The sequence below is a fragment of the Macaca nemestrina genome, chromosome X, assembly GCF_043159975.1.
Source record: "Macaca nemestrina isolate mMacNem1 chromosome X, mMacNem.hap1, whole genome shotgun sequence".
Lineage (NCBI taxonomy): Eukaryota > Metazoa > Chordata > Mammalia > Primates > Cercopithecidae > Macaca > Macaca nemestrina.
Genome location: NC_092145.1, coordinates 31,324,749 through 31,351,854, shown reverse-complemented (window position 1 = coordinate 31,351,854; position 27,106 = coordinate 31,324,749). Strand labels below are relative to the sequence as shown.

The window sequence follows — 27,106 nt, the reverse complement described above, 5'->3', positions numbered from 1 at the left end:
CCTTCTTCCAATGTTCCTTCCCGCTCTGTATGAACCCTGTGTTGGGGGGCAGGAGATGGAAGCCCTTGGCAAGCTCGATTGAACTAAGCTACTAAATTGCTGAGCTCATTTTAGTTGAAGTGTGAGAAGGAGGTTTAAGGCAAGTAGACAACATCCTGTTGTTTGGGTGCTTCTCTCTTTTTTGCACATCTGGCTGAACTGGGAGTCAGGTGGTTGACTTGTGCCTGGCTGCAGTAGCAGTGGCATCTCCCTTGTACAGTTCTCCTCCTCGGCCTGCCCAAGAGTCCACCAGGCCATGGACGCAGTGGCTGTGTATCATGGCAAAATCAGCAGGGAAACAGGCGAGAAGCTCCTGCTTGCCACTGGGCTGGATGGCAGCTATTTGCTGAGGGACAGCGAGAGCGTGCCAGGAGTGTACTGCCTGTGTGTGCTGTGAGTATGATACAGTGGGCATGGGCCTGCTGAGGGTGTGGGCGGTGGGCAGCGGCAGCTGGGGCCAGGGTGGAGGCCGAGGCAGGCAGGGGCGCCGGCATTAGCAGCTCGCTGACGACGCCTCCATGGTCCGCTCTCAAGTCCAGCCCAGGGCCGTGGTGAAACACACTTTCGCCTGAGTCCCTCGCTGGGGATTTCATTCCCTGGGCCACCTGCTCTCCAGAAGGCCCTCACCAGAGCCTTTTGGGGCAGCCGCAGAGAATGCCCTTTCGGGTGCTGAAATGTGGTCTAGAGTTTACCTTCGCTCCAGGAAAGACCCAGGCTCCCCACTTCTATTTTGAACCCTATCGGGTGGTGCCCTGGGAGCCTTACTCTAGCTCTCTTTAAACGACTTTTGAAGTGTCATCCCAAAGGAAGGGCATGACATTCAGGGAGAGGAGACACATTGAGAAACAGAGTCAATTACTTTAAGAATGCAATGCCAGTAAAGTCGAGATGCTGAGAGAGGAGGGGGATGTGTATGAGTAAAATCACCTCTCTGGATCTGCTGATGTAGCATCCTTTAGAAAAGTAGTGGGGGGTGGGGAGGGGCAGGGGATTTCAGAAATAGGACCCTTCTTGATAAACGTTAGGACTCACAATAGTCTTAAAGGGAATGGAGGGAAAACACCCTTGTTATGATTCAGCTTTGCCATTTGCCTAGGCATGTCTCAGTCTAAGGCTTCATTTTGAATCAAATTCATCTGCGTCTTTGCTCCAGGGCTCCGGAGTCAGGCAGATCTGAGACTTTGTCCTGTGCTAGTCAGATGTTAGGCTTGTGACCTGGGCAAATTAACCTCTCAGTCCCCCAGTTTTCTTATCCATTGAATAGGTATCATATTACTGCCTACCTCATAGGATTGTAAGATTAAGTGCTATAATGCAGTAAAAAAATTAGCACTGGGGCCTGACACCTAGTAAATGTTCAATAAATGTAAGCTATTGGTATTGTCATTATACCAAAAATATATTGTTATTTTATCTTCTCTTTTCAGTTGATTTCTTTTAGGAATCATGGGGGCATTTCTAAGGAAGGACCTAGCTCAAGCATTATTGTCAGCAGGATAAAAAAAATCCATGAAAACAGCAGCCCTGCATAGTGGGTTCTAGACAGAAACCAAATGAGGTTAAATGCTTGGTAGTAAGTTCAGCATCTGATGATACCCCACAAGAGTTTGAAATACCTTATGGGTCAGTGAAGAAAGATTATCCTGATGCTGGTGCTAGAGGATTTTCACTGTATATTGGTTTTCAAAAATGGTCAAGCCTTGTTTGTGGCAGCTTTCAGGTCATGCTAAATACATTTTTCATAAAGGCTTCCAGGGAAATACGTGGAAGTTATTGAATGTCTTGGGCTTGAATCTTTATGTTTTGCTTATATAATTATGTTCCCGTGTGGAACCTAGGGAAGGGCAATGAAAATCAGCTAGGATTCTTAGGCTCTTTTCTCATTGAGAGAAGGTGGAGTGAGTGGGTGGGTGAAAGGCGCTGCTTTAGGGAAACTGACAAAGGAGATAATGTGCTCCTTAACCCAAAGGTGAAAAAGAACGTACAAAACAAGTCTGGGCAGGGGAGGGACAACAGGGTATAGTGAGAGGCAAGGTACACCTAAGACTTCAGCCTCACCAGGCTCCTGGCGGTTTCTCAAGCTCCTCAAAAATGCCCCCACTTAGGATTTCTGTGCTTATTGTTCCTTCTGCTAAAAATACCTTCAGTTCACATGTTTGTTCAACTGCCTCCTCCCTCAGAGAGGACTTGCTTGGCCACCTATCTAGAACAAGTGCCCTCTCTCTGTCCCTGATACACTCACTCCATCTCTTTATTTTTGTTCAAAGAGCTTTAAACTATTTGATAATTTGCCTGTTTACCTACTTATTGCTGGGCTGTCCTGCAAAAATATAATCTCCATGAGGGCGGAGACATCGTCTCCATCACCAGGAACACAGGAACACATAATAGGCACTCAGCAGATATTTTTGAATTAACAAACTGTTAAGGCAAATTCTATTCTTTACTGCAAGAAAAGGAATGAACATCGAGAGGTTAGGGTGTGGACCCTGGGAAAGTCACTCAAATTCTCTGGGCCTCAGTTTCCATATTTATAAAACAGGAATAGTAATGTGTATCCTACCTTCTGCAAAAGATTGCCTTAAGTACCATATACAAGAGAGAAGGACAACTTTAGCCTTTTTCCTATGTGGGCCAGAACCACATGAGGAATTAACTTAGGCAGGTGAGAAATTCTCAAGCATTTAAGTTTTTGCCCAAAGTGAATCTTGCATAAATGCTTTTTTTATGACTCTCAGTTCTCCATGAAAACTGCCTTGTGAAGTAGCGGAAAATACTAGACAAATTGGGAGTTCCCTTACGGTGTCTTTCAAATGGTACACTGGGGACTGAAAGTCTTATGAGACTGTTTGGGTGATAGCCAGAATGTACTGCAGAGGGAAGATATAAGGATACATTGCCTTTTATCAGTTTCTCAATGTTTTTGAGTTGAGTGTCCCTTTTGACAAATGTAAAAAATTCATTCCCTCTTTTTGGTGCTACACTGTAATTATAAAATCAAATTTTATTTAGAAATAAACCATGTACTCATTTTAAACCAAAACACTTATGCTTATGATATGTAGTCGAAATAACAATATAAATGGTGTCACGTACACATGGACAACAAGGTATAGCTGACAAACATGCATTGAATGTAGGGTTTACTCAGAATGGTTTCTCATTCTATCTTTTGTTTACTCCTATTAACCAAGAAGATTTAATTGAGCTATAGTTTTTATATTTTTATTGTAGAGATAATACATTTCATATGCCTTTCAAACTGTACTTTAAACTGTACTTTCAAACGATGCTTGCCCTTTTCCCCAGTTCTGAAGCTCCTAATCATGGCTTTCAGATATGGCCTTTTCTTCTGTTCTGGTTTAGAAAATTGAACTCCTTCATAAAGCACTAAAGGAGTTTTCCATTTGTAGGATTGCTCACCTTCATTTTAAGTGATAAGTTTTTCTTTCAATTACTTTCTCTAAATAAATATAGATTTTTGTATAAGTCTATTAAAAATAGTTCCTTATACCTATTCGTTATAGAAAAATTGAAACATATAGACAATAGAAATTACAGAAGCATCTATAGTTTTATTTTTTATTTTTTTTCTGAGATAAGTTTAGTTTAATCTTGTTTTTTTTTTTTTCAAATTTTTACATCTACTGAAACATCATGCGTAAACCAATACAAGAAGGTTGATTCAATATGAGGATATGATTTATTTATTTTTGCCTTTCCAGATAATTTTGGGAAAGAAGTCAAGTGAGATAAAACATTGAACATACGTGTGAAACTAACTAAAGACTAGCTGTAAACTTCAGATAATCATTGTATTAATGAATTAACACTTTTTTTCATATCACAGTGCCTAGACTGTGATCAAAAAGGTGTTTTTTAAAATCAAACCTATCTAGGCCAGGCATGGTGGCTAACGTCTGTAATCCCAGAACTTTGGGAGGCCAAGGCGGGAGGATCACTTGAGGCTGGGAGTTCAAGACCAGCCTGACCAACATGTTGAAACCCCCTCTCTACTAAAAACACAAAAATTAGCCAGACTGGTGGCGCACACCTGTAATCCCAGCTACTCGGGAGGCTGAGGCTGAGGCAGGAGAATTGCTTGAACCCTGGAGGTAGAGGTTGCAGTGAGACGAGATCGCCTCACTGGACTTCAGCCTGGGTGACAGAACGAGACCCTGTTATTGCTAAAAATTAGGTGAATTTTCTTCTATATTTTAATAAGATGAATTGCTTTTTGCGCACGTGTGCTCTCACAATTGTATTCTTACGAGTGACATATTTGACTACTAAAGAGTTTGATTTTTGTATGTGTCAAAAAAAGTAAGGGAAAACACCAAACTTAGAAAAGATACCTTACAACAGATCAAGGATTAGTTTGTGAGTGTGTGTGTGTGTGTGTGTGTATACACAAATTTACGTGTGTTAAAAAAGTATGATTGTATTCTTACAATTGTATACACTTCCCATTTCCCACTTAACATGAAAAAAATACACTCATATATAATGTTCTTAGAGACAACTTTAAGATGTTATTTTTAATGGCTGCATGGTAGTCCAGTTAGCTAGTAAGTATACCATATTTTGCTTAGCCAGTCACCTACTTTTAGACATTTGACTCATTCCATATTTTTGTTATTATAAATTCCATCAGGATGTATATTTCAGTACATTAAAGTTTCCTTGTATTTATGATTATTTCCTTATAATGAATTTCTGAAGTGGAATTTCTAGGTCAGAAAACATAAACAGCTTAGGATTCTTGATATATACATGATCATGAGATATTTTCCCTAAATGGTTATTCCAATCTACATGCTCACCTGTAATGCATGAGTGTCCGTTTCACTACACCCTCACTAGAAATGGGTATTATAGTTAAGAAAATTTTCCTTTGACATTTGGTGTGTCATTCTTTATTTTATATTTACATGCTATCTCTTTATTTTTCTCATTTTATATTCCTTTGATTAGTGACTGTCATTTTATATGGTGGTTAAGCTGTTGTATTTCCTGACATGATTTGGCATTTTGTGTATTTTTCTCATTTAACCAGTTGAATCATACTTTTTTTTTTAACACACTGTATTAGTATATATATATAATATATTAATCCTATTATATATAATATATAATATCCTATTGTATATATAATATATTATATATAATAGGATTATATATATAATAGTGTGTATATATATATATACACACACACACACACACAAATCCTTGATCTGTTGCAAGGTATCTTTTCAAAGTTTGGTGTTTGCCCTTACTTTTTTTGACACATACAAAAATCAAACTTTTTAGTAGTCAAATATGTTACTTGTTTTCTTTGTGTTTGATTTCTTCCTTGGCTAGAAAGTCCTTTCCCCTTGAGGTATGCCATAAAACTTCACTGCAGTTTTTGTTTTAAATTTATGGTTTTGTTAGTTTACATTTACCTTTTTAATTCCATTTGGAGTTTTATTTTGATGCGGATAAAGGATCTAATTTGATTTTGTTTTCAGATAGGTAGCAATTGTCCTAATATAATTTATAAGTACAACTTCCATTCTTCATTGATTTGCTAGCCGACTATACCATATATTAAATTGTTATATATAACAGTTACTGTTTCTGGACTATCTATTTGTCTCAATTGATCCGTTTATTCTTGCACTGATAGCACTATAGTATGATAATATTTTAATACATTTTAAAAATTATTTGCTATTCTTATCTGTTGGTTCTTCAAAATGAAACCTAGAATCATTTTATTAAGTTAAAAAAAAATCCATTGGACCAAATGTTTTAGCTCTCACATTCGAGTGAGAACACATGATATTTGTCTTCCTGTGCCTGGCTTATTTCACTTCACATAATGACTTCCAGTTCTATTTACATTGCTGCAAATAACAGGATTTCATTCTTTTTAATGGCCAGATAGTATTCAATTGTATATACATAGCACGTTTTCTTTATCCATTCACCTGTTGTTGGACTCTTCCATATCTCGGCTACTGTAAATAGTACTGTGATAAACGTGTGGGCACAAGTATCCCTTTGATATATTGATTTCCTTTCCTTTTGGTAGATACCCTGTAGTGGGATTCCTCAGTCATATGGAGGTAGAGAGTAAAATGATAGTTACCAGAGGTTGAGAAGGGTGGAAGGCGATGAAGAGAGGCTGGCTAATGGGTACAGACATACAGTTAGATAGAAGAAATGAGTTCTAGTGTTCAGTCGCATAGTAAGGTGACTATAGTTAACAATATCTTATGTATTTTAAAATAGCTAGAAGAGACTAGTTGAAATGTTCTTACACATAGAAATGATAAATATTTGACGTGATAAATATCCTAAATACCCTGATTTGATTATTATAATGCATACATGTGTTGAAACATCACACTGTACCCCATGAATATGTACAATTATTATGTACTAAAATTTTTTGAAAATACCATTGGGGTTACATTAAATTTATTAATACACTAAGAACGAATTGTCATCTTTAAATGATTTAGTCTTCCCTTCCCATAAGTCTCTCCATTTATAATTTTTTCCTTTATATCCATCAATCAAGTTTTATAGTTTTCTTTTTGTATGTCTTACACATTTTTTTATTTCGAGTTATTGTGTGTATGAATGTGTATGCTGCTTTTAAATATAAATGGGATCTGTTTCCACTATATTTTCTGTTTCATAGGAAAGCTACTGATTTTATGTTCTGTTCTTGTATTTATCCAGTGTACTGAATGCTCTTATTAATGCAGATAGTTTTTTTTAAAGTTTATTCCCTCTGTTTTTTTAGATACATCAAGTTTCTTTTCACCGACGTACATATGTGCTCTCAGATTTCTTCCATTCTCACCCTCAGTGTAGACAGCTATTGGGGAAGTTCTGACTGCCCAGTAGGATTGTTTGATGGTGATAAGAGGAGAACTAATTTAAAATATTTAAAATAGTTAGCTCAAAAATAGTTTATTTCCATAGTTGGCATTCTTCTGGACATATCTGCCTTTGTTTGCTACTTATCTGATGGAAGATTTGGAAGAAGAAATGCTGTTATAATTCTTTAACGTCAAGGACACATAATGAAGTCATTTGACATATATGTCTTTAGATAAAAGCATAATTATCTTTTTGTCCTTTAAGTTTTAAAGGTACAACTGGGAATAAAGTGCCTGTCAAACAACTGAACTGGAGAAATGGGGGAGGAGCAGTGATGAAATAAAATTCCAGTTTATCAGTTGCACTAAAGGGGAACAGTGTGGCAAAGAACTTGAAATTATAACTTCATTTAGTGAGAAATTACAACTGACATTCAGTTTTTGAATTCAATTGGATATGTGCCTTAGTGCCATATTTATCTTCATGATAACTTAGGCCACCAACATTGTTTTTGATTTCCTGAATACAATCCAGTGGTAAAGTGAGCCTGAAAACCAGCCTAGGATTAAGTTTGCCACATATAAACCATCAAATGGATAATTCATGGCAAATAAGCCAAGTACTGACTCCGGCTGACAATGTAAAATTAAAGTTGCAAGATTAGTCTGAAGATGTCATTTAGCTTAAGCAAAGGGGGAGTCTGGATTGATCTCTTTCAGGCTCTCCCCACCTGGCCTCTTCCCTTCAGCTCCCTCCACTGCCCTCCTTCTCTGGGTGGACAGTTCCAGGTCCATGTCCAAGCAGATTCCCTCCCTTTTGAGAATTGTGCTTTTGGAATTGTGTTAAAGACCAATTTGTTAATACATTCCCTCTAGTATAAGAGAGGGGCAGCACAGAATGGTGGTTAAGAGCCCAGATCTTCCAGCCAGATCTCTGGGTGTGCATCCCAGCTCTGACCCTTAACTAGCTATTTTACCTTGAGCAGGTTACTTTAACTTTCTGTGCTTCAGGTTTCTTACCTGTAAAACAGCAGATGGTGATAATGAGAGTACTTACCTCACAGGGTTGTTATGACGATTATGACATGAGTTAATATTTGTAAAGTTAACATGTAATATGTGTTTTTTTTAATTGTTTGTTTGTTTTTGTTTTTTAGACAGAGTCTGGCTCTGTCGCCCAGGTTGGAGTGCAGTGGCACGATCTCCACTCACTGCATGCTCCCTCACCTCCAGGGTTCACACCATTCTCCTGCCTCAGCCTCCCAAGTAGCTGGGACTACAGGCACCCACCACCACGCCCGGCTAATTTTTTTGTATTTTTAGTAGAGACGGGGTTTCACCGTGTTCGCCAGGATGGTCTGGATCTCCTGACCTCGTGATCTGCCCGCCTCGGCCTCCCAAAGTGCTGGGATTACAGGCGTGAGCCACCACGCCCGGCCGTGTTTTTTAATATAAATAAAAGCTCTATAAATAATTGTAATACAAAGTTAGACCCACATAAGTATACATAAATAAAACTTGATATGAAAGTTCGGGGGAAGAAGTGATTATATTTATTTTCATGACTTATCAAAATATCAGATAGTTTTACCGTCAGACTTGAAGTTGAATGACTTTCAACTGTTTCAAAAATTAAAATTCTCTCTGAAAGAATAAAGTTTGGGCCATTGGAAGTTTGGAAAGCTCTTGAATCAGAGTATAGTCTCAAAAATAATGGCTTTGTGTGGGATACTATTCCTCTGGATATAAAAGTTCTGAAACATTTGTTAAAAATCATTATAGTAGGCTGGGTGCGGTGGCTCACGCCTGTAATCCCAGCACTTTGGGAGGCCCAGGCGGGCAGATCATGAGGTCAGGAGATCGAGACCATCCTGGCGAACACGGTGAAACCCCGTCTCTACTAAAAATGCAAAAAATTAACCGGGTGTGGCGGCGGGCGCCTGTAGTCCCAGCTACTTGGGAGGCTGAGGCAGGAGAATGGCATGAACCCGGGAGGTGGAGCTTGCAGTGAGCCCAGATTGCGCCACTGCACTCCAGCCTCGGCGACTGAGGGAGACTCCCTCTCAAAAAAAAAAAAAAAAAAAATCATTATAGTTGTGTCTGAATTTTGTATGTAGCATTAGTTCATATAGACATAAAGGGCATAGGTACTGGCTTGCTTTATTTGCAGTGTCATGAAGAAGTCAGGTGTAGCTAAACTTTTTCTTTTGTGTAGTCCTTGAAGTGGTATAAAAAAGGAATTGATGTGGTTTTTTCAGTTCTAAACCAGGATCTGTCCCCAACACTGACCCACTGAGAAAATAAGAAACAAGTCAGGTTGGTTGCTTCTTGTCCATTTCTAACCTGAACACTTTTTTACAGTTAGGGACAACTTTTGATGAAATAAAGACAAATTTCAATATCAGCAGAGACTAGATTAACACATGCTTTATAGTAATTAAAATAAATTAATGGCAATGATAAAACTCCACCGTTCTTTAACAATTATTCATTTTCTGATTTTTTTGGTGATGCATTTTAAATTCTAGGATTATCAAAAAGTCCAAAAAAACTTTAATGAGGGAAGGAAGTTAAAATTACACGACATTGCTGGTTTGTCTGTATTAATGAAGGCAGTCAGAGGAAATATAATCCTAAAGGGGATGTAACAATTTAAAAAATGAATTATCTTTTTATGAGTTGTGATTTGCTTAGGCTAGGTTTGTAAGCCTCCAAATTGTAATTCTGCTTGTTTTTCTTAAAAAAGTATTCACTTAAATAACTATAGGAAAAAATAACATGCAAGAATGCATTTATGTTAGTTTAAGTTTACTTCTAGTGTATATATACACAGGGACAGACAGTTTTGAATAGTTGCAATCAGAGTGGGATCTCCTTGTGCCCACTTTTTACACATACTATCATTTTATGTCAACATAGTCCACATACTTAAAGTTTTTTTTGAAAACCTAGGACTCTAATACTTTTGAATTTTGGCATAATATTTTATTTATTTATTTATTTATTTATTTATTTATTTATTTATTTATTTATATTTTTTGAGATGGAGTCTCTCTCTGTTGCCCAGCCTGGAGTGCAGTGGTGCGATCTCAGCTCACTGCAACCCCTGCCTCCCAGGTTCAAGCGATTCTCCTGCCTCAGCCTCCTGTGTGGCTGGGATTACAGGTGTGTGCCACCACACCTGGCAGGTTTTTTTTTTTTTTGTATTTTTTAGTAGAGACAGGGTTTCACCATGTTGGCCAGGCTGGTCTCGAACTCCTGACCTCGTGATCCACCCACTTCAGCCTCCCAGGGTGCTGGGATTACAGGCGTGAGCCATCGTGCCCAGCCAGCGTAATATTTTAAACCTTCACCTTTGACAGAGAAAGTGTAATTTTGAACCATTTTTTCTGCTGTAATTCCCTTATTTTTTTGTAATTTATATATTATCTCTAAATTGACAAAAATTGTATATATGTATTGTGTACGACATGATGCTTTGAAAAATGTATACATGTGTAATAGCTAAATTGGAATAATTAGCATACACATTGCCTCACATACTTATATTTTGTGATGAGAACACTTAAAATCTACTCTTAGCAACTTTCAAGAATACAATACATTGTTTTTAACTATAGTTGCCATGTTGTACAATAGATCTCTTGAACTTGTTCCTCCTGATCTAAATTTTTTATCCTTTGACCCAAATTTCCCAATCCCCACCCTGCACGCCCCTACCAGCCCCTGGTAGCCACCCATCATTCTACTCTTGGCTTGTATTAGTTCAACTTTTTAAGATCCTGTGTATAACTGAGACTACGCAGTATTTGTTTCTCTGTGCATAGCTTATTTCGCTTTACATACTGTCCTCCATATTCATCCATGTTGTTGCAAATGACAAGATTTCCTTTGTGTTTAAGGCTGAATAGTATTCCATTGTGTATATACACCACATTTTCTTTATCCATTCATCTGTTGATAGACACGTAGGTTGACTGCATTATGTCTTGGCTATTGTGAATAATGCTGCAATATACATGAAAGTGCAGATTTCTCCTTGACATGATGATTTCATTTCCTTTTGATATATACCCAGCAGTGGGATTGCTGGATCATATGGTGGTTCTATCTTTAATTTTTTGAAGAACTTTCATACCATTTTTTATTTTTTTATTTTATTTTATTTTTTTGAGACGGAGTCTTGCTCTGTCACCCAGGCTGGAGTGCAGTGGCCGGATCTCAGCTCACTGCAAGCTCCGCCTCCCGGGTTTAGGCCATTCTCCTGCCTCAGCCTCCCGAGTAGCTGGGACTACAGGCGCCCGCCACCGCGCCCGGCTAGTTTTTTTTTTGTATTTTTAGTAGAGACGGGGTTTCACCGTGTTAGCCAGGATGGTCTCGACCTCCTGACCTCGTGATCCGCCTGCCTCGGCCTCCCAAAGTGCTGGGATTACAGGCTTGAGCCACCGCGCCCGGCCCCCCCATACCATTTTTTATAATGGCTGTACTAATTTATATTTCTACCAACAGCGCGCAAGGGTTCCCTTCTCTCTGCATCCTCTCTTATTTTTGATAATAGGCATCCTAACAGGTGTGAAATGATATCTCATTGTGGTTTCATTTGCATTTTTCTGATGATTAGTGAGGTTGAGCATTTTTTCACATACCTGTTTGTCATTTGTATATTTTCTTTTGAGAAATGTCTATTCTGGTTCTTTGCCCATTTTTAAATGGGATTATTTGTTTTCTTTCTATTGAGTAATTTGAGTTTCTTATATATTTTGGATATTAACCCCTTATCATATGTATGGTTTGCAAATATGTTCTCCCATTCTGTAGGTTGTCTCTTCATTCTGTTGATTGTTTCCTTTCCTGTTCAGAAGCTTTTTAGTTTGTTGTAATCACATTTATCTATTTCCGCTTTTGATGTCTGTGCTTTTGGGGTTATACCTAAAAACAATTCCCCTATTTTGAGTAATTATTCCTTATTTAGGGGTACTTAGGTTAGTTCAATGTTTTCATAATTAAAATGGGCTAGTATGAAAATCTTTGTCAAATTTCTTTTTCCTCTTGACTTGTTTCCTTGGAGTATATGAAGATAAGCAAGGTTATGCAGTCAAAAATATGTATGGTTTTATAGCTCTTATTATATAACTTGCTCTTATTATATAACTAGTGATTTTCCATGGACAGGGACAGAGTATGTTTTGTTTGAAAAGGCATATTCAATATTTTAGTTTAATTTTATATTACAAAATTACTGGTTTATAATAGAAGCTATAGAAAATAAAACTAAGAAATATTATTGGGGAAGAAAGGAAAAAATGGTTCAGAAACACTGTCCTATGAAGACTGAAATGACTGACAAACCTTCAGCTTATACTAAAATAAAATTGCATTCTTAAAGCATAGACTGAATGACTACGGAGGAGGTGGTACAGAAGTACCCTGGGCAGGTGGAAGAAGCCCGATTGACATCAGGGAAGTTGCCATCAATATTCCCAATGAGATGTGGGCGTTCTCTTTGCATTTTAATCAGTCCTTCTGTAACTTTAATGTTCACACAAATCACCTGGGCATCTTATTAAAATCCGGATTCTGATTTAACAGGTCTGGGTGGGGCCCAAGAGTCTACATTTCTAACAAGCTCCCAGGTGATGTTGATGCTGTTATCCTGGGAATGCAATTTGAGTTGCACTGTTTTAGATCTCTTCCATGTATGACATATTATAGTAAGAGTTGACTATATGGGATCCTTGGTCAGTTACTTCAGTAACTTGAAAGTGAAAGATATAAACTGCTGGCCTATTTGAGGAGTGAGACAATTTTGCTCATTCAGAAATTGGAGGGGTTGTGGGGAGAAAGAAATTGTTAATATTAGATGAGTTAATCATGAGAAGTTTTATGTACCATTGACACCAGGTTGTTCAGAAACTGAAGGAGGTAGGAACTTTTGAAGTGGTACTCAGGTTCCTGCTGCTTAACTGAAAGTGAGATAAGATCAGATTCGTTAGGAAACAATTCTCAAAACAGACTCATTTACTTTGACTAAATACGTCTGAATGATAGTAGGGAGATAGAATCATTGCATTTTTTAGAGACCCACTGTTTTAGAAAGTGGAAAACTTGTTGCTTACCATTCTGCTTATTTTGTTGCTGAGATTTTAAATAATGAATCTCTACATCACTCTTATGATGCTGAATTATTGCCATTAATCGTTTCTCATAGGGAAAATGGAACTAACAACCTATGCTGTTTCACTGCTTCCATCTCCATTTTGCTATATGGCTTTAAGAAAATCACTTAAAGGCTTACGTTGAGTTCCCATGGTAAAAAATGGAAATCAAAGCTCTTGCCTTGTTCCCCATAGAGTACTTGCTGAAGTTAGTGGGCTTTGAGGTAGATTTCAAGTGTTTAAAAAGACAAAAGACTTTAACATTGTAATATTGTATATTTATTCAGCATATTATATATAGGCATATATCAAGCTATTTTATATATGATCTAAATATTCTGGCAATCCTTTGTAAAAAATAAAACATCATATAATCCACATCAGTAGTTAAATTGACCTTTTGTTTAGTGTCATGAATCAAGTAAATCTGAATAGTGTATTTCAGATATTTTTTGCCCTTTGGGTAATCAGTCCTGATGGATATTGATGAAAGATGTAGTAATTTTTTTTTTTTTTGAGATGAAGTCTCACTCTTGTCACGTAGGTTGGAGTGCAATGGCGTGATCTCAGCTCACTGTAACCTCCACCTCCTGGGTTCAAGCGATTCTCCTGCCCCAGCCTCCTGAGTAGCTGGGATTACAGGCGTCCACCACCACACACGGCTAATTTTTGTATTTTTAGTAGAGATGGGGTTTCACCATGTTGGCCAGGCTAGTCTCGAACTCCTGACCTCAGGTGATCTGCCCACCTCAGCCTCCCAAAGTAAAGTGCTGGGATTACAGACGTAAGTCTAATTTAATTCACGTATTTAAATACTTTTATTTCCAAAGGAGGTTAATGGTAAATGTGATCATCAAGTCAAGCATGACCTTCTGCTTGTAAACACATTGATTTTAACCAGAGTTCAGTGCGTGTCCTGGCTAGGTGTGGTGGTTCACACCTGTAATCCTACCACTTTGGGAGGCCTAGGTGGGAGGATAGCTTGAGGCCAGGAGTTCAAGACCATTGTGGTCAACAGAGCAAGACCCTGTCTCTGCAAAAACTAAACTAAAAAAAGAAAAAAAAAATTTGCCAGGCACAGCAGTGTGCACCTGTAGTGGCAGCTACTCAGGAGGCTAAGGCAGGAGGATCGCTTAATCCCAGGAGAGCAAGCCTGCAGTAAGCTACGATCACCCTGCTGTACTCCAGCCTGGGTGACAGAGCAATACACCATTTAAAAAAAAAAAGAAAAAGAAAAAAGAAAAAAAAAAAGCACGTGTCCTAACCAAAGATCTCTATTGACTCAAACTTGTGCCCAAGAATAGCAATCAGAAAGTTTATTAAATAAATGATTTAGTTTCACATTCAATTGATTCACAATAGATTTAGATTCACATTCAAAATCTGAAACAATTCATTATAAAGTTTACCTTACGGTTTTATGAGGTAAAATTTATTAGGCAAATTAAGTGGCATTGCTATATATACTAAAATATAACAAATAATCTGTATCAGTACAGTGTGGGGATCAGGAACTGGGGATCTAGAAATGGGCCTGATTCAAATCCCATTTTTGCTTTTTAATCTCTAGTCTGATTTTGGTTACTTAACATATCAAAGTCTCAGTTTCCTCATCTATAAAATAAATATTACAATATAAACCTAATAGGATTTTTGTGGGGTCCAAAGGAGATAATGCATGTACTATAAACTTAACTTTTTTTCCTCCTAAATTCACATGTTTAAACCCTTACCTCCAATATGCTTGTATTTGGAGATAGGACCTCTAGGATGTAATTAAGGTTAAATGAGATCATAAGGCTAGGGCTGTAATCTGATAGACTTGGTGACCTTATGAGAAAAGGAAGAATGCATGTACAAAGAAGAGGTCATATGAGCACACAGCAAGAAGGTGGCTGCCTACAAGCCAAGAGAAGAGGCTTCAGAATGAAACTTACCATATTGGCACCTTGATCTTGGACTTCCCAGTCTCCAGAATTGTGAGAAATAAATTTCTGTTGTTTAAGCCACCCTGTCTATAGTATCTTGTTATGGCAGCCTGAACAGACCAATACAGATTTTGGTACTGAGAAGAGGAGTACTGCTGTAACAAATACCCAAAAATGTGGAAGTGGCCTTAGAACTAGGTAATGAGTAGAGACTGGGGAAGTTTTAAGGTGTATTCTAGAAGAAAGCATAGATGGCTGTGAACAGAATGTTGGTAGAACTATTTATTCCGATGAGGTCTTAGATGGAAATCAGGAAGATGTTACTGCAAACTGGGAGAACTGGGAGAAAGGTGTTCCTTGTTACAAATGGTAAAGAACTTGACTGAACTGTGTTCTAGTATTTTGAAGAAGGTAGAATTTGTTGAGTAAAAAAATTGACTATTTATCTGAGGAGATTTCTAAGCAAAATGTTGAAGGAGTGGCTCAGTTCCTCCTGACTGCTTATGGTAAAATACAAAAGGAGAGAGATGAATTGAAGAAGGAATTGTTAAGCAAAAAGGAACTGGAACTTAAACATTTGGAAAATTCTGAGTCTTTATGTATTGCAATAAATGAGGAAGCTTGTGCTGGAGACAACACTAGGGTGTGGCTGGATTATCTATCACTCCTTAAGATTACTTATGATATTAACCACCATCTCAGCAGAAGTCAGGAATAGAGTTTGGATAAAAGCAGCAGAAATATTACCAGTTTGGACCAAAGAGAACAGGACAGTATGGTATAGTTATTTGGCTGCAAACATGGTTTATCCTTCAAGAAAAAGGGAAGAACGACCCTGAGGGTGATTCAGAGATCACCAGGGCTGCCATTCCTACTATAGGCCCAGAGTACACAGGCCTGGAGGCTAAGGCTGCCTCTACCTTGGTTTCAGAAAGTGAGACTGACATCCAACAGAGCCACATGGGTGGGGCCATCACCCTAGCCAAAGGATGTGGCCACCTTACAGAGCTGTGGGGGTGATGCTGCTTTCCCAGTGAACCTGAAAGGCAGAGTATTGAATCAAAGAGGATTATTCTTGAGCCTTAAGAGCTAATGGAGTTTGCCTTGCTAGGTTTTGGACTTGCTTAGGACCTGAAACCCCTTTATTTCTTCCAATTTCTCCCTTTGGAATGGGAATGTCTATTGTCTTCCTGTAGCACCATTATATTTTGGAAGCACATAGCTTGTCTGGTTTCATAGTTTCACAACTGGAAATAAATTTTGCCTCAAGATGAATAATACTGCTAGTCTAACCCACATCTAATTTTATTTAGATGAAACTTTGGACTTTAGATTTTATGTTGATGCTAGAATTAGTTAATTTATTTTGAGGCCATTGGGATGGTATAAGTGTGAGAAGGACATGAGTTTTGGGGGTCAACAGTGGAATGATGTAGACTGAATTGTGTTCCCCCCTAATATGTTTAAGCTCTAACCTCCAACATGACTGTAATTGGAGATAGGGGATAATTAAAGTTAAATGAGGTCATAAGGGTGGGGCTCTAATATGATAGGATTGGGGGCCTTATTACAACAGAGAAGGCTGTGTGAGCACACAGCAAGAGGTCAGCTACTCGCAAGGCAAGAGAAGAGGGCTCAAAATGAAACTTACGTTGCTGGCACCTCGATCTTGGACTTTCCAGCCTCCAGAACAGTGAGAAAGTAAATTTCTTTTATTTATGCCATTCAAGGTATGGTATTTTGTTATGGCAGCCAAACAGACTAATGCAGAAAGTAAAACTCTTGGCATGTAGTAGAAATCAATTAGACAGATATGCAATATAGATATAAACTGAGTAATGGGAGGGAATATTTATCCCATTTAAAAGGATAAGCTGCTTTTAGGAAAATAAAGTTACAGCTAAGGCACTTTGGAGATAGTCCTAGTTTACAGCATTTTAGAGTTGCTCTTCCACAAAAATATAATAAAAACAAGCAGCACTTGTTTTGAATTCATATTTTTTTACTATTATTTCATTTATAATATATTATAGAGTAATATAGTAATACAGTTATGTGCAATATAGCAACATTTTCCTTAATAACGAACAGCATATACAATGGTGGTCCCATAAGATTATAATGGAGCTGAAAAATTCCTATCACCTACTGATGTTGTAGCCATTGTAATGCCACAGCACAGTGAATTACTTATGTATTTGTGATGACACTGGTATAAACAAACCGACTGTGCTGTCAGCTGTATAAAAGTATAGCACAGGCCAGGTGTGATGGCTCACATCTGTAATCCCAGAACTTTGGGAGGCTGAGGCAGGTGGATCACCTGAGGTCAGGAGTTCAAGACCAGCCTGACCAATATGGTGAAACCCCGTCTGTACTAAAAACACAAAAATTAGCCAGTCATGGTAGCGTGCACCTGTAGCCTCAGCTACTTGGGAGGCTGAAACAGGAGAATTGTGTGAACCTGGGAGGCGGAGGTTGCAGTGAGCTGAGATTGCACCACTGTACTCCAGCCTGGGCAATACAGTGAGACTCTATCTCAAAAAAAGAAAAAAAAAATAGAAAAAAGAAAAAAATGTATAGCACAGACAATTATATACAGTACACAATAATTGATAATGATAACAAATTACTGTGTTACTGGTTTATGTATTTACTGTACTACACATTTTATCATTATTTTAAAATCTACTCCTACTTATATAAAAAATGTTAGCTGTAAAACAGCCTTGGGCAGGTCCCTCAGGAGGTAATCCAGAAGAAGGCATTGTTATCATAGGAGATGACAGCTCCCTGTGTGTGACTGCACCTGAAGATCCTGCAGTGGGATAAGATGTAGAGGTGGAAGACAGTGATACTGATGATCCTGACCCTCTGTAGGCCTAGGCTAATGTGTGTATTTGTGTTTTAGTTTTTAACAAAAAAGTTTAAATAGCAAAGAATACATAAAATAAAAAATTTAAAAACAGAGAAAAGCTTATGGAATAAGGATATAAAGAAAAACAGTTTCGTATAGCTGTACAATGTGTTTGTGTTTTAAGTGAAGTGTTATAAAAGAGTCAAAAAGTTTAAAAAGTTTAAGAGTTTATAAAGTAAAAGAATGGAAGCTAAGGTTAATTTATTATTGAAGAGATTTTTTTTTTTTTTTTTTTGAGACAGAGTCTCGCTCCCTCACCCAGGCTGGAGTGCAGTGGCGTGATCTCATCTCACTGCAACCTCCACCTCCTGAGTTCAAACGATTCTCCTGCCTCAGTGCCTCAGCCTCCCAAGTAGCTGAGGTTACAGGTGTGTGCCACCATGCCCAGCTGATTTTTTGTACTTTTAGTAGAGACGGGGTTTCATTGTGTTAGCCAGGATGGTCTCGATCTCTTGACCTCATGATCCGGGAAATATAAATATTTTAAAATAAATTTAGTGTAGCCTAAGTTTACAGTGTTTATAACATTCTAGTAGTGCAATGTCCTAGGCCTTCACATTCACTCACCACTCACTCATTGACTCACCCAGAGCAACTTCCAGTCCTGCAAGTTCTATTCATGGTAAGTACTCTCAACAGGTATACCATTCTTTATCTTTTATACTGTATTTTACTGTGCCTTTTCTATGTTTAGGTAGGTTTAGATACACAAATACTTACCATTATGTTACAACTGCATACAGTATTCTGTACAGTAACATGCTGTACAGGTTTGTAGCCTGGAGTAATAGGCTATACCACATAGCCTAGGTGGTATACCATATAGGTTTGTGTAAATACAGTCTATCATGTTTGCACAACAATGAAATCACCTAATGATGCACTTCTCAGAATGTATCCCCCTTGGTAAGTGATACATGACTGTGGCAATATTATATTGCTATACATTAAAATAGTAATTTTATAAAAATATAGTTATATTCATATTATAGTATTACATCCTTATACTATTGCTATTATATTTATAACAAATATTATTAATATTAATAATTATGTAGGCCTGATAGTGTATTATCCCAGTGAAATGTTTTCACCTTAAGGTTCGATATGTACTTAAAAATAAGTCTATTGTTTGTTAAAACTATCTAATAATTCATGGTTTTATCAATTACAACAGGTCCCTGTTGTAGTTTCTTTCTGTCCAAATAGTCTCTCAACTTGACAAATCTTTAGGAGCATGAATTTCCATATTTCAAAAAATGAAAAGATAAATCTCACTGGAAACTGTGGTTGGGCAGTTACAATATGGAGACAAGTTAGATTCACTATGCTTTGCTTCCTGTGAATGCAATGGCACCATATACGTGTGTCCTAGTATAAGTGACATTTATATGTAATATTAAGCTTAAATTTACAGTATCCATTGTCCTTTTGGAATATTTTAGTAATGGAAGTTTATTCTTTCACAGGTATCACGGTTACATTTATACATACCGAGTGTCCCAGACAGAAACAGGTTCTTGGAGTGCTGAGGTATAGTTTTATTTATTTTTGCTTCTGGGGGTGTCAAGGAGGTGTTTGAAATTTAGGCTGGTTTTATAAAAGAGCAAATTCTACATTATGAAGTATTCATAAGGTTGAAATATTTAAAGCTCCAATCAAAAATTGTTCTTGGGTCATTAAGAAAGCTTTAGAGAATTTTGGTCCCAGTCCTGTTTAGCCACCATTTTGCAGAGTTGTATGACTTCAGGAGAAAGATAAAAATGTTGAAGGGTTATGTCAAACTTTTAGTGACTATGTGAAATCTTAGAAAGCATATCAAAAGCAGGTAAAATAATTAAATGAACAGTTATTTACCAGATGATACCAATATGAGTGTTGGTATTATGGGAGATTAAAAACCATGATGCTTGTTTTCTAAGAGACTACAATATCCTTGGGAAGTTATAACTTGAAATTAAACAGTTATGAGTGGAAGAAACTCAGCTTTGGGAAGAAACTAGGCAAATCTGGGTTCCAGGTCTGGTCTCCCCTCCTCTCTGATAGGTCTATGATCTTGGGCAGGTTACTTGACTTTTCTGTGAGCCAGTTTCTTCATTTGTAAACTGAGCCTAAGAATCCTCCCTTATGCACAGGGCTCATTTTGAAGAGTAAATAAGATAACACACATAAAGAAGCTCTTTGCCATGGGGCCTGGCACACAGTGAGCCCTCAAAAAAGTGAACTCCTGAAAATTGCCACAGCTCCTATTAATAACTCAATCTATACATTTAAAATTTTCTGAAGTCTATACTTCAAAAAGTAAAAATAGCTCTCCCGTTTACTAATTTATCAGTAAATTGGAAAGCGCAAATTACAGACCACAAATGTTTTGAACCACTGAGATGAATGAGGCCAAGTTTTCAAACATACTGTTGCTGTATTATGTAAGGATTATTAAAACTATAATACTAACTAAAGATAAAGTTATGCCATTTCTATTCAAAATGATTTATAGTTGTTTATTTAAAAAAAATTCTCTGTATCACTGCAGAGATGATTGAATAAGAAATTAAACTTTATTATGAAGAAAGTTACATGTAACATATACTGACAAAAACACACACACACATATATGTTTGTATATTATTTCACCAGAAATAGCTCTTCTCCATAGAGAAATACCCTTCAGCTGCTGAAGAATATTATGCAACAACAGGATCTTAAATTCTTAGGGTTTAACAACTTTGTTTTTAAACTTGTTTTCCTGCATTTTGAGTATAACATCATATGAGATTGTTACATGCTTGTGATCATGTTAAAGAAGAGAGGGCTTATTGAACACAAATGCCCCCTCATCCTGTTGTCTGATCTGACCTTGTTTATTTAATAATATTGTAATTTTCTGCATCAAGAGAGCAGAAGATTGGCATGACTTATCCCCAAATAGAAAATAGTTTAAAAAGTTCTTTAATTTTTGAAATGCATCTTGCGTTTTTTTCTATCTACTAAATTTACCTTATTAGCAGTGCTGTTCTAAGGTGAATATTAAACTAGTATATATTCTCAGAGCTCATACCACCTGACTGGAAGAAATTTCTCTAGAGCATATTGAAAACCAGCTGTGATCTAATACATGTTTCCATGGATAACTAAGAGGTGACAGTATGGGAGATGTGCAAATTTGAAGAATAGCTGAGTTCAGTGACAGGATGAGAGTTGTCAGTGGTACAATTCTTGTGATAAATGTATTTTCAAAGCTGGGTAAATGATAGATATTAATACTGATTTTTGGAACAATGTTTTAGTTTGCCATGCTGCAGGAAAAATCAGGGCAGTAACACGCCATCATCTGTGCATATATTGTGCTAGAAATGTAGGTAAGTGAGATTTGTTTTAAAGAGTGTAATGAAATCGAACCCTGGCCCCACAGAATTATGAAAGACAGATATCATGTGTATTTCTAGTTTTAGAGAGATTTTTAGGTTACATCATTGCCTAGTGTATTATCTTATATGACTCAGACTAAAATTTTGCTAAATTGTTAATTTAGATAATTCTACAATCTACTTTCCCTTATTAATATGTGAATTGTTGGCAATACATTATTTAAAATGTACTGACATCACAACAGTGATGTCACCCTGTTGACATCACTGTCTTCAGGCTTTACTGGGTATATGATCAGGAGATCAGCAGATGTTAAATAATTGTCCTTATTAATCTAAGTAAAACACTGTAAAATAGGCCAGTCATTTGCTTATGAAACATCAGATCCCCAATTCAAATAGCTTCCATACCTCCAGTGCTATTATTCCTCTCTGTTAGCATGGATAATCAAGTGTTAACTACATATCAGTACCCATAAAAATGATGCTTCTCTGTTGTGTTTTGTTTTGAGGCAGAGTCTCACTCTGTCGCTCAGGCTGGAGTGGTGGAATGGCACGATCTCGGCTCACTGTAACTTCTGCCTCCCAGGTTCAAGGGATTCTCGTGCCTCAGCCTCCCAAGTAGCTGGGATTACAGGTGTGCGCCACCACGCCCGGCTAATTTTCATATTTTTAGTAAAGCTGGGGTTTCACCATGTTGCCCAGGCTGGTCTAGAACTCCTGAATTCAGGTGATCCACTGGTCTCAGCCTCCCAAAAAGCTGGGATTACAGGTGTGAGCCACTGTGCCCGGCTATGCTTCTGTTGATAAATGGTTTTACAAGCCACAAGAACAGCCAAAAAGTTGTGTGGTTTGAAATCTTTCCACACTTGGGGAGTGTACAGTTTCTCTTCTGGTTGATGACCCTAGCTTCGCTAGATCCTGTTTGACCCAGTTCTAATCTGAAAGGCAAGAGACTGGGTCCTGGGATTCAGAGCCAGTTCTGCCTCTGGTTGTCTGTGTGACTTTGGGCAAGCTGATTAATTTCTTTACATTCACATTTTCTTATCTGTCAAATGGGAATAACTGAAAAAGCCAATAACTGCCATTTTGTGAGGAAATAGTGAAGGCAAGAGATAGGAATGTGCTTTGCAAATGAAAAAGTGCACTGAGGAGAGTATAAGGAGGCAATTTGTGCCTATGGCCTGCATTTGCAATTTGGAGATTCTATCTTGGAACCAAAGAACTGCAAGAATGGCCATGTTATTTTGGATGAGTTCTCAATCAAGCTTTAGGAAGGTGGAGGTTAGGTGAGAGAGTGGGGTGGAGCTGGGTGAGAGAGTGTTCTACATCTACTGTGAACATATGGGGGAACACTAATATAGAGCTAAAGAGAATTTTTGTCATGTTTTCAATGAAAAATTACCCCAACATAAGGAAATGACTGAGAGTTACTATGGATAGTGTAGTATGCTATCTTCAGCATACCGCTGTCTAGCTGACAGAAGTCTTCATGCCAGCCTTCATGTTTTCTCATTAAATTCTAAAAAAACAAACAGCTCCCACCTCAAAAATCTTCCAGATGGAATAGCTGAAAAACAACTTTAAAAAAAAATACTAGTCATTGTTCAATTGCTCATAGCAATACTACTTTATTTTATGTAAAATGACAGTTTTGAGCTGATGCCTGAAGCTTGGCTCATAAGCTTTTGCAGGAAATTGTTGTTGATTTCAGGCAGTGTCTTTGCAAGACAACTGATGTCAGGAAAGGAATACATTTTAATAGTTACCTGCAAATAACTGTCTCTTTAAAAATACACAAATAAATAAAGGTGACCTTATATAGTCTTTCATTTTCATGTCATAGAGAAAACCTTGTTACAGTGACATGCTGATGAAGAGAATAATTTTGGGAGTATAGGGAAGTTTCCCAAGGAGGAAAAATTTTAATGTGAAGAATGACGCAGGAAATATGAGATGAAAGAGTATGAGGACTGAACTAGCCGTGCACTGTGTGTATCATAACAGCCAATTTTTAATTTCCTGTGTAGCATTTTATATTGTGGGATGATGGCAGGGAGGATGGGTTGTTGGTTTTTCTTTTGTTGTTGTTCCTCAGGCTTTTTATTAATGACCTGTAGGATCTGTTTTGTTTTTTTTTTTTTTTTCCTGTTTAACTGCATCCCCTCTGTTGGTGAATTCATTGTGGGTAATGGCCTGTATACCCTTAGAGGTTTGAGATGTCTGATGGGGAGCAGGCAGGAAGGGCAGGGCGATGAGCAAGAGCTTGTACAAATTAATACCACCCTTGGGAGAACTGAAATGACAGCTCATTAGCTCCTCTTGCAGGGAAATTCAGCCAACCAGAGTAAACTCTTCTGGAATGTTGTTTTTCCTTCTTTCTTATGTTTTCAAATATTTCAACAAGTTACACAACTGTTACCTCTCTTAGCATCCCTAGCACATTTTGTAGGTCTTTTTGTATCATTTTGAGATAGGTAAATAATTTTCTTGGCCTTTTATTTTCCAGACAGCACCTGGGGTACATAAAAGATATTTCCGGAAAATAAAAAATCTCATTTCAGCATTTCAGAAGCCAGATCAAGGCATTGTAATACCTCTGCAGTATCCAGTTGAGAAGAAGTCCTCAGCTAGAAGTACACAAGGTACTACAGGTATGATTTACTCTTAATTTTTGACAGGGTTTGGAAGCTCAGATTTATGAGTCAACCTATTCATAACCATATAATCAATTAGAAGTTATGTAAGAAAAATGCAATGAGAAAGTAGATGTAGCCAGCAAGTCAAATGAGAGGTGACAATTTATGTGCTATAATTTTAATCTATTACTCTATAAACTTTTAATAAATCACTGTAAAATCATCAAAAATTCTATAAGCCCATAACATTTTAACTGCTCTTGTCTGTCTCATCTTGTTCTTTCCTGTCCCTTTTATAGGTAGCTAAGTATCATTTCACTTCACTAATTCAGACACAAATAATGTGAAAGATGGTATAATTCAGAGAACACCTGAGCTGTGCTTTACCTTTGCTTAGTAAACTTTTTTTCCTACAGGGACATGAAAGCTAATGTTAGCCTGGCACACACGATTCTGGTTTCTGAATCGGTGGTGCTTGAATTAATGACATTTTTCTGAAGCAAAGGAAATTAAATAGTAGACTTTATTGTTCCACTGGCACAAATTATTACATATCCTGAGCAAACCTATTTTAGTGTATGTGTCGTGCTAAAGACTGAATACCAGCCAATGTCTGTAGCTATCTGATACGTGACTGTTTATTCCTCTATTGAATGGGGTTTATCATTTGTTTGGAGTAAGAGGATTGGCCTTGATTGAAACAATAAATATTTATGATAAAAGAAAATGAGTTGTTATGTCCCTTTTTGACAGGGACCTAGGCTCAGGCATAAACTGACAATTAGACTAAGTGGTGAATTAAATTAATGAATAGCCTTTTTAATACAAATGCAAATAGAACTCTAATTTCCAAGTTGGCTAGTTGTTTTTTTCTGCCTAGTATTCCATTCTTCATAACTCAATTTTAAATAATAGTTGCTTGTGGTATATTATTGTGTTGTGTCATTGTGAGTTTTATGCAGTTGGACATTTTATAAGTATGTGTTAATCTATAATTTTAATAGCTTGCAAGTTTATTTTTTCTTGATTTTTGTTATTTTTCTTTAGGGATAAGAGAAGATCCTGATGTCTGCCTGAAAGCCCCATGAAGAAAAATAAACACCTTGTACTTTATTTTCTATAATTTAAATATATGCTAAGTCTTATATACTGTAGATAATACAGTTCAGTGAGCTACAAATGAGTTTCTAAAGCCATTGTAGTCCTGTAATGGAAGCATCTAGCATGATGTCAAAGCTGAAATGGACTTTTGTACATAGTGAGGAGCTTTGAAATGAGGATTGGGAAAAAGTAATTCCATAGGTTATTTTCAGTTATTATATTTACAAATGGGAAACAATTTAAAGCATAATGAATACTTTATAAATGATTAATGTCAATTCTTGCCAAATATAAATAAAAATAATCCTCAGTTTTTGTGAAAAGCTCCATTTTTAGTGAAATATTATTTGATAGCTACTAATTTTAAAATGTCTTGCTTGATTGTATGGTGGGAAGTTGGTTGGTGTCCCTTGTCTTTGCCAAGTTCTCCACTAGCTATGGTGTCATAGGCTCTTTTGGGATTTTTGAAGCTGTATACTGTGTGTTAAAACAAGCACTAGAAAAAGAGTGAAGGATTTCTGTTTAATTCTGAAAGCAACCTTCTTGCCTAGTGTTCTGATGTTGGACAGTAAAATCCACAGACCAACCTGGAGTTGAAAATCTTATAATTTAAGATACGCTCTAAACATGTTTATCGTATTTGATGCTACAGGATTTGAAATTGTATTACAAATCCAATGAAATGAGTTTTTCTTTTCATTTACCTCTGCCCTAGTTGTTTCTACTACATGGAAAACCTCATTTTGAAGGGAAACTTCAGCAGCTGCAGCTCATGAATAACTGATTTGTAACCAGCCTCCTTTTGAAGTAACCCTACAAAATCACTGGAAAGTTTATGATTATATTAAGTTTTTAAAAAAATTCCAAGTGATTGAAACCTACATGAGAGTCAGAATTTTATGTGGTATTTTCTTCTCACATTTATATTTTCATGATTTGTGATTGATTATATGTCACTTTGCTACAGGGTTCACAGAATTCATTCACTCAACAATGTAATAGGACACTGAGGGTATAGAAGTAAAAACACCTGGTCCCTGCTCTCAGTTCACTGTCTCGTTGGACGAGAAAACAATAACGATAAAAGACAGTGAAAGAAAATAACAATAAAAGACAAGGAAACAATAACAATGAAAGTTGATAAGTACATGATAAATGAGGTTCCCGTGTGTAGGTAGATCTGGTCTTTAGAGCCAGATAGATCTGGTCTTTAGAGGCAGAACGAGTCAATGCAAATACTCTGGTCCGTGGGCCATATGAAAAGGCTAAGCTTCACTGTAAAATAATAACTTGGAATTTTGGGTTGTGTATGAGTGTTGGTGAACTTGGTTTTAATTAGTGAACTGTTGAGAGACAGAGCTACTCTTCATGTACTGTCAAGACCTGATTTCTGAGCATTTAATATGGATGCTGTGGGAGTGAAAAAGTGGAGTATGGCCCCAGTAATGCATTATGGGTGGTTTACCATTTCTTGAGGTAAAAGCATCACTTTAACTTGTAAAGGAATTTAAAAATCCTACTTTCATAATAAGTTGCATAGGTTTAATAATTTTTAATTATATGGCTTGAGTTTAAATTGTAATAAGTGTAACTAATTCTAACTCTATAATGTGTTCATTCTGGAATAATCCTAAACATATGAATTATGTTTGCATGTTCACTTCCAAGAGCCTTTTTTTTAAAAAAAGCTTTTTTTGAATCATCAAGTCTTTCACATTTAAATAAAGTGTTTGAAAGCCTTATTTACCTAATTTGTCTTGAAATATTCCTTATAATTCCTTATAAAAATATTCAGAGACTGATGCTATTAATAAACCAAATAAAGGATTGATGATTATCTTATCTTTTTGGAGTGATTCCCTGGAAAAGGTAAGTGCTTTTTCGATTTTGTTGCTGTCAAAGTTCCCAGTTGATGAGCCTACTCCCTGTCTTCTTTGGCTGGCCTTTTATTCATCAAGTTTTTTTTTTTTTTCACCTTTTCTTTCCCAACATGAGCATCCCTGCTATTTTCCAGTATGTAATAACTTGCACCTTTACAGAAAGGTCATATCCTTGCCATATCTAAAATATTGCCATGCTAACAT

General features: G+C 37.0%; 1 protein-coding gene across 1 annotated transcript; it reads left to right on the top strand.

Annotated features, from left to right (window-relative positions):
- LOC105468438 (SH2 domain containing 1A) lies at positions 1 to 26,771 on the top strand. Its single transcript, XM_011718605.2, has 4 exons — positions 1 to 432; positions 19,384 to 19,447; positions 23,792 to 23,936; positions 24,969 to 26,771. The coding sequence occupies exons 1-4, from the start codon at positions 296 to 298 to the stop codon at positions 25,007 to 25,009; spliced, it is 387 nt and encodes a 128-aa protein (XP_011716907.1). The 5' UTR covers positions 1 to 295; the 3' UTR covers positions 25,010 to 26,771.
- Positions 26,772 to 27,106: the final 335 nt, after the last annotated feature.

Excerpts from the sequence above, each read along its gene's own strand:
- LOC105468438 (XM_011718605.2), top strand. The coding sequence starts at position 296 with ATGGACGCAGTGGCTGTGTATCATGGCAAAATCAGCAGGGAAACAGGC. Across the intron at positions 19,448-23,791 it reads CAGGTTCTTGGAGTGCTGAG|ACAGCACCTGGGGTACATAA; the intron begins GTATAGTTTTAT and ends TTTATTTTCCAG. Across the intron at positions 23,937-24,968 it reads AAGTACACAAGGTACTACAG|GGATAAGAGAAGATCCTGAT; the intron begins GTATGATTTACT and ends ATTTTTCTTTAG.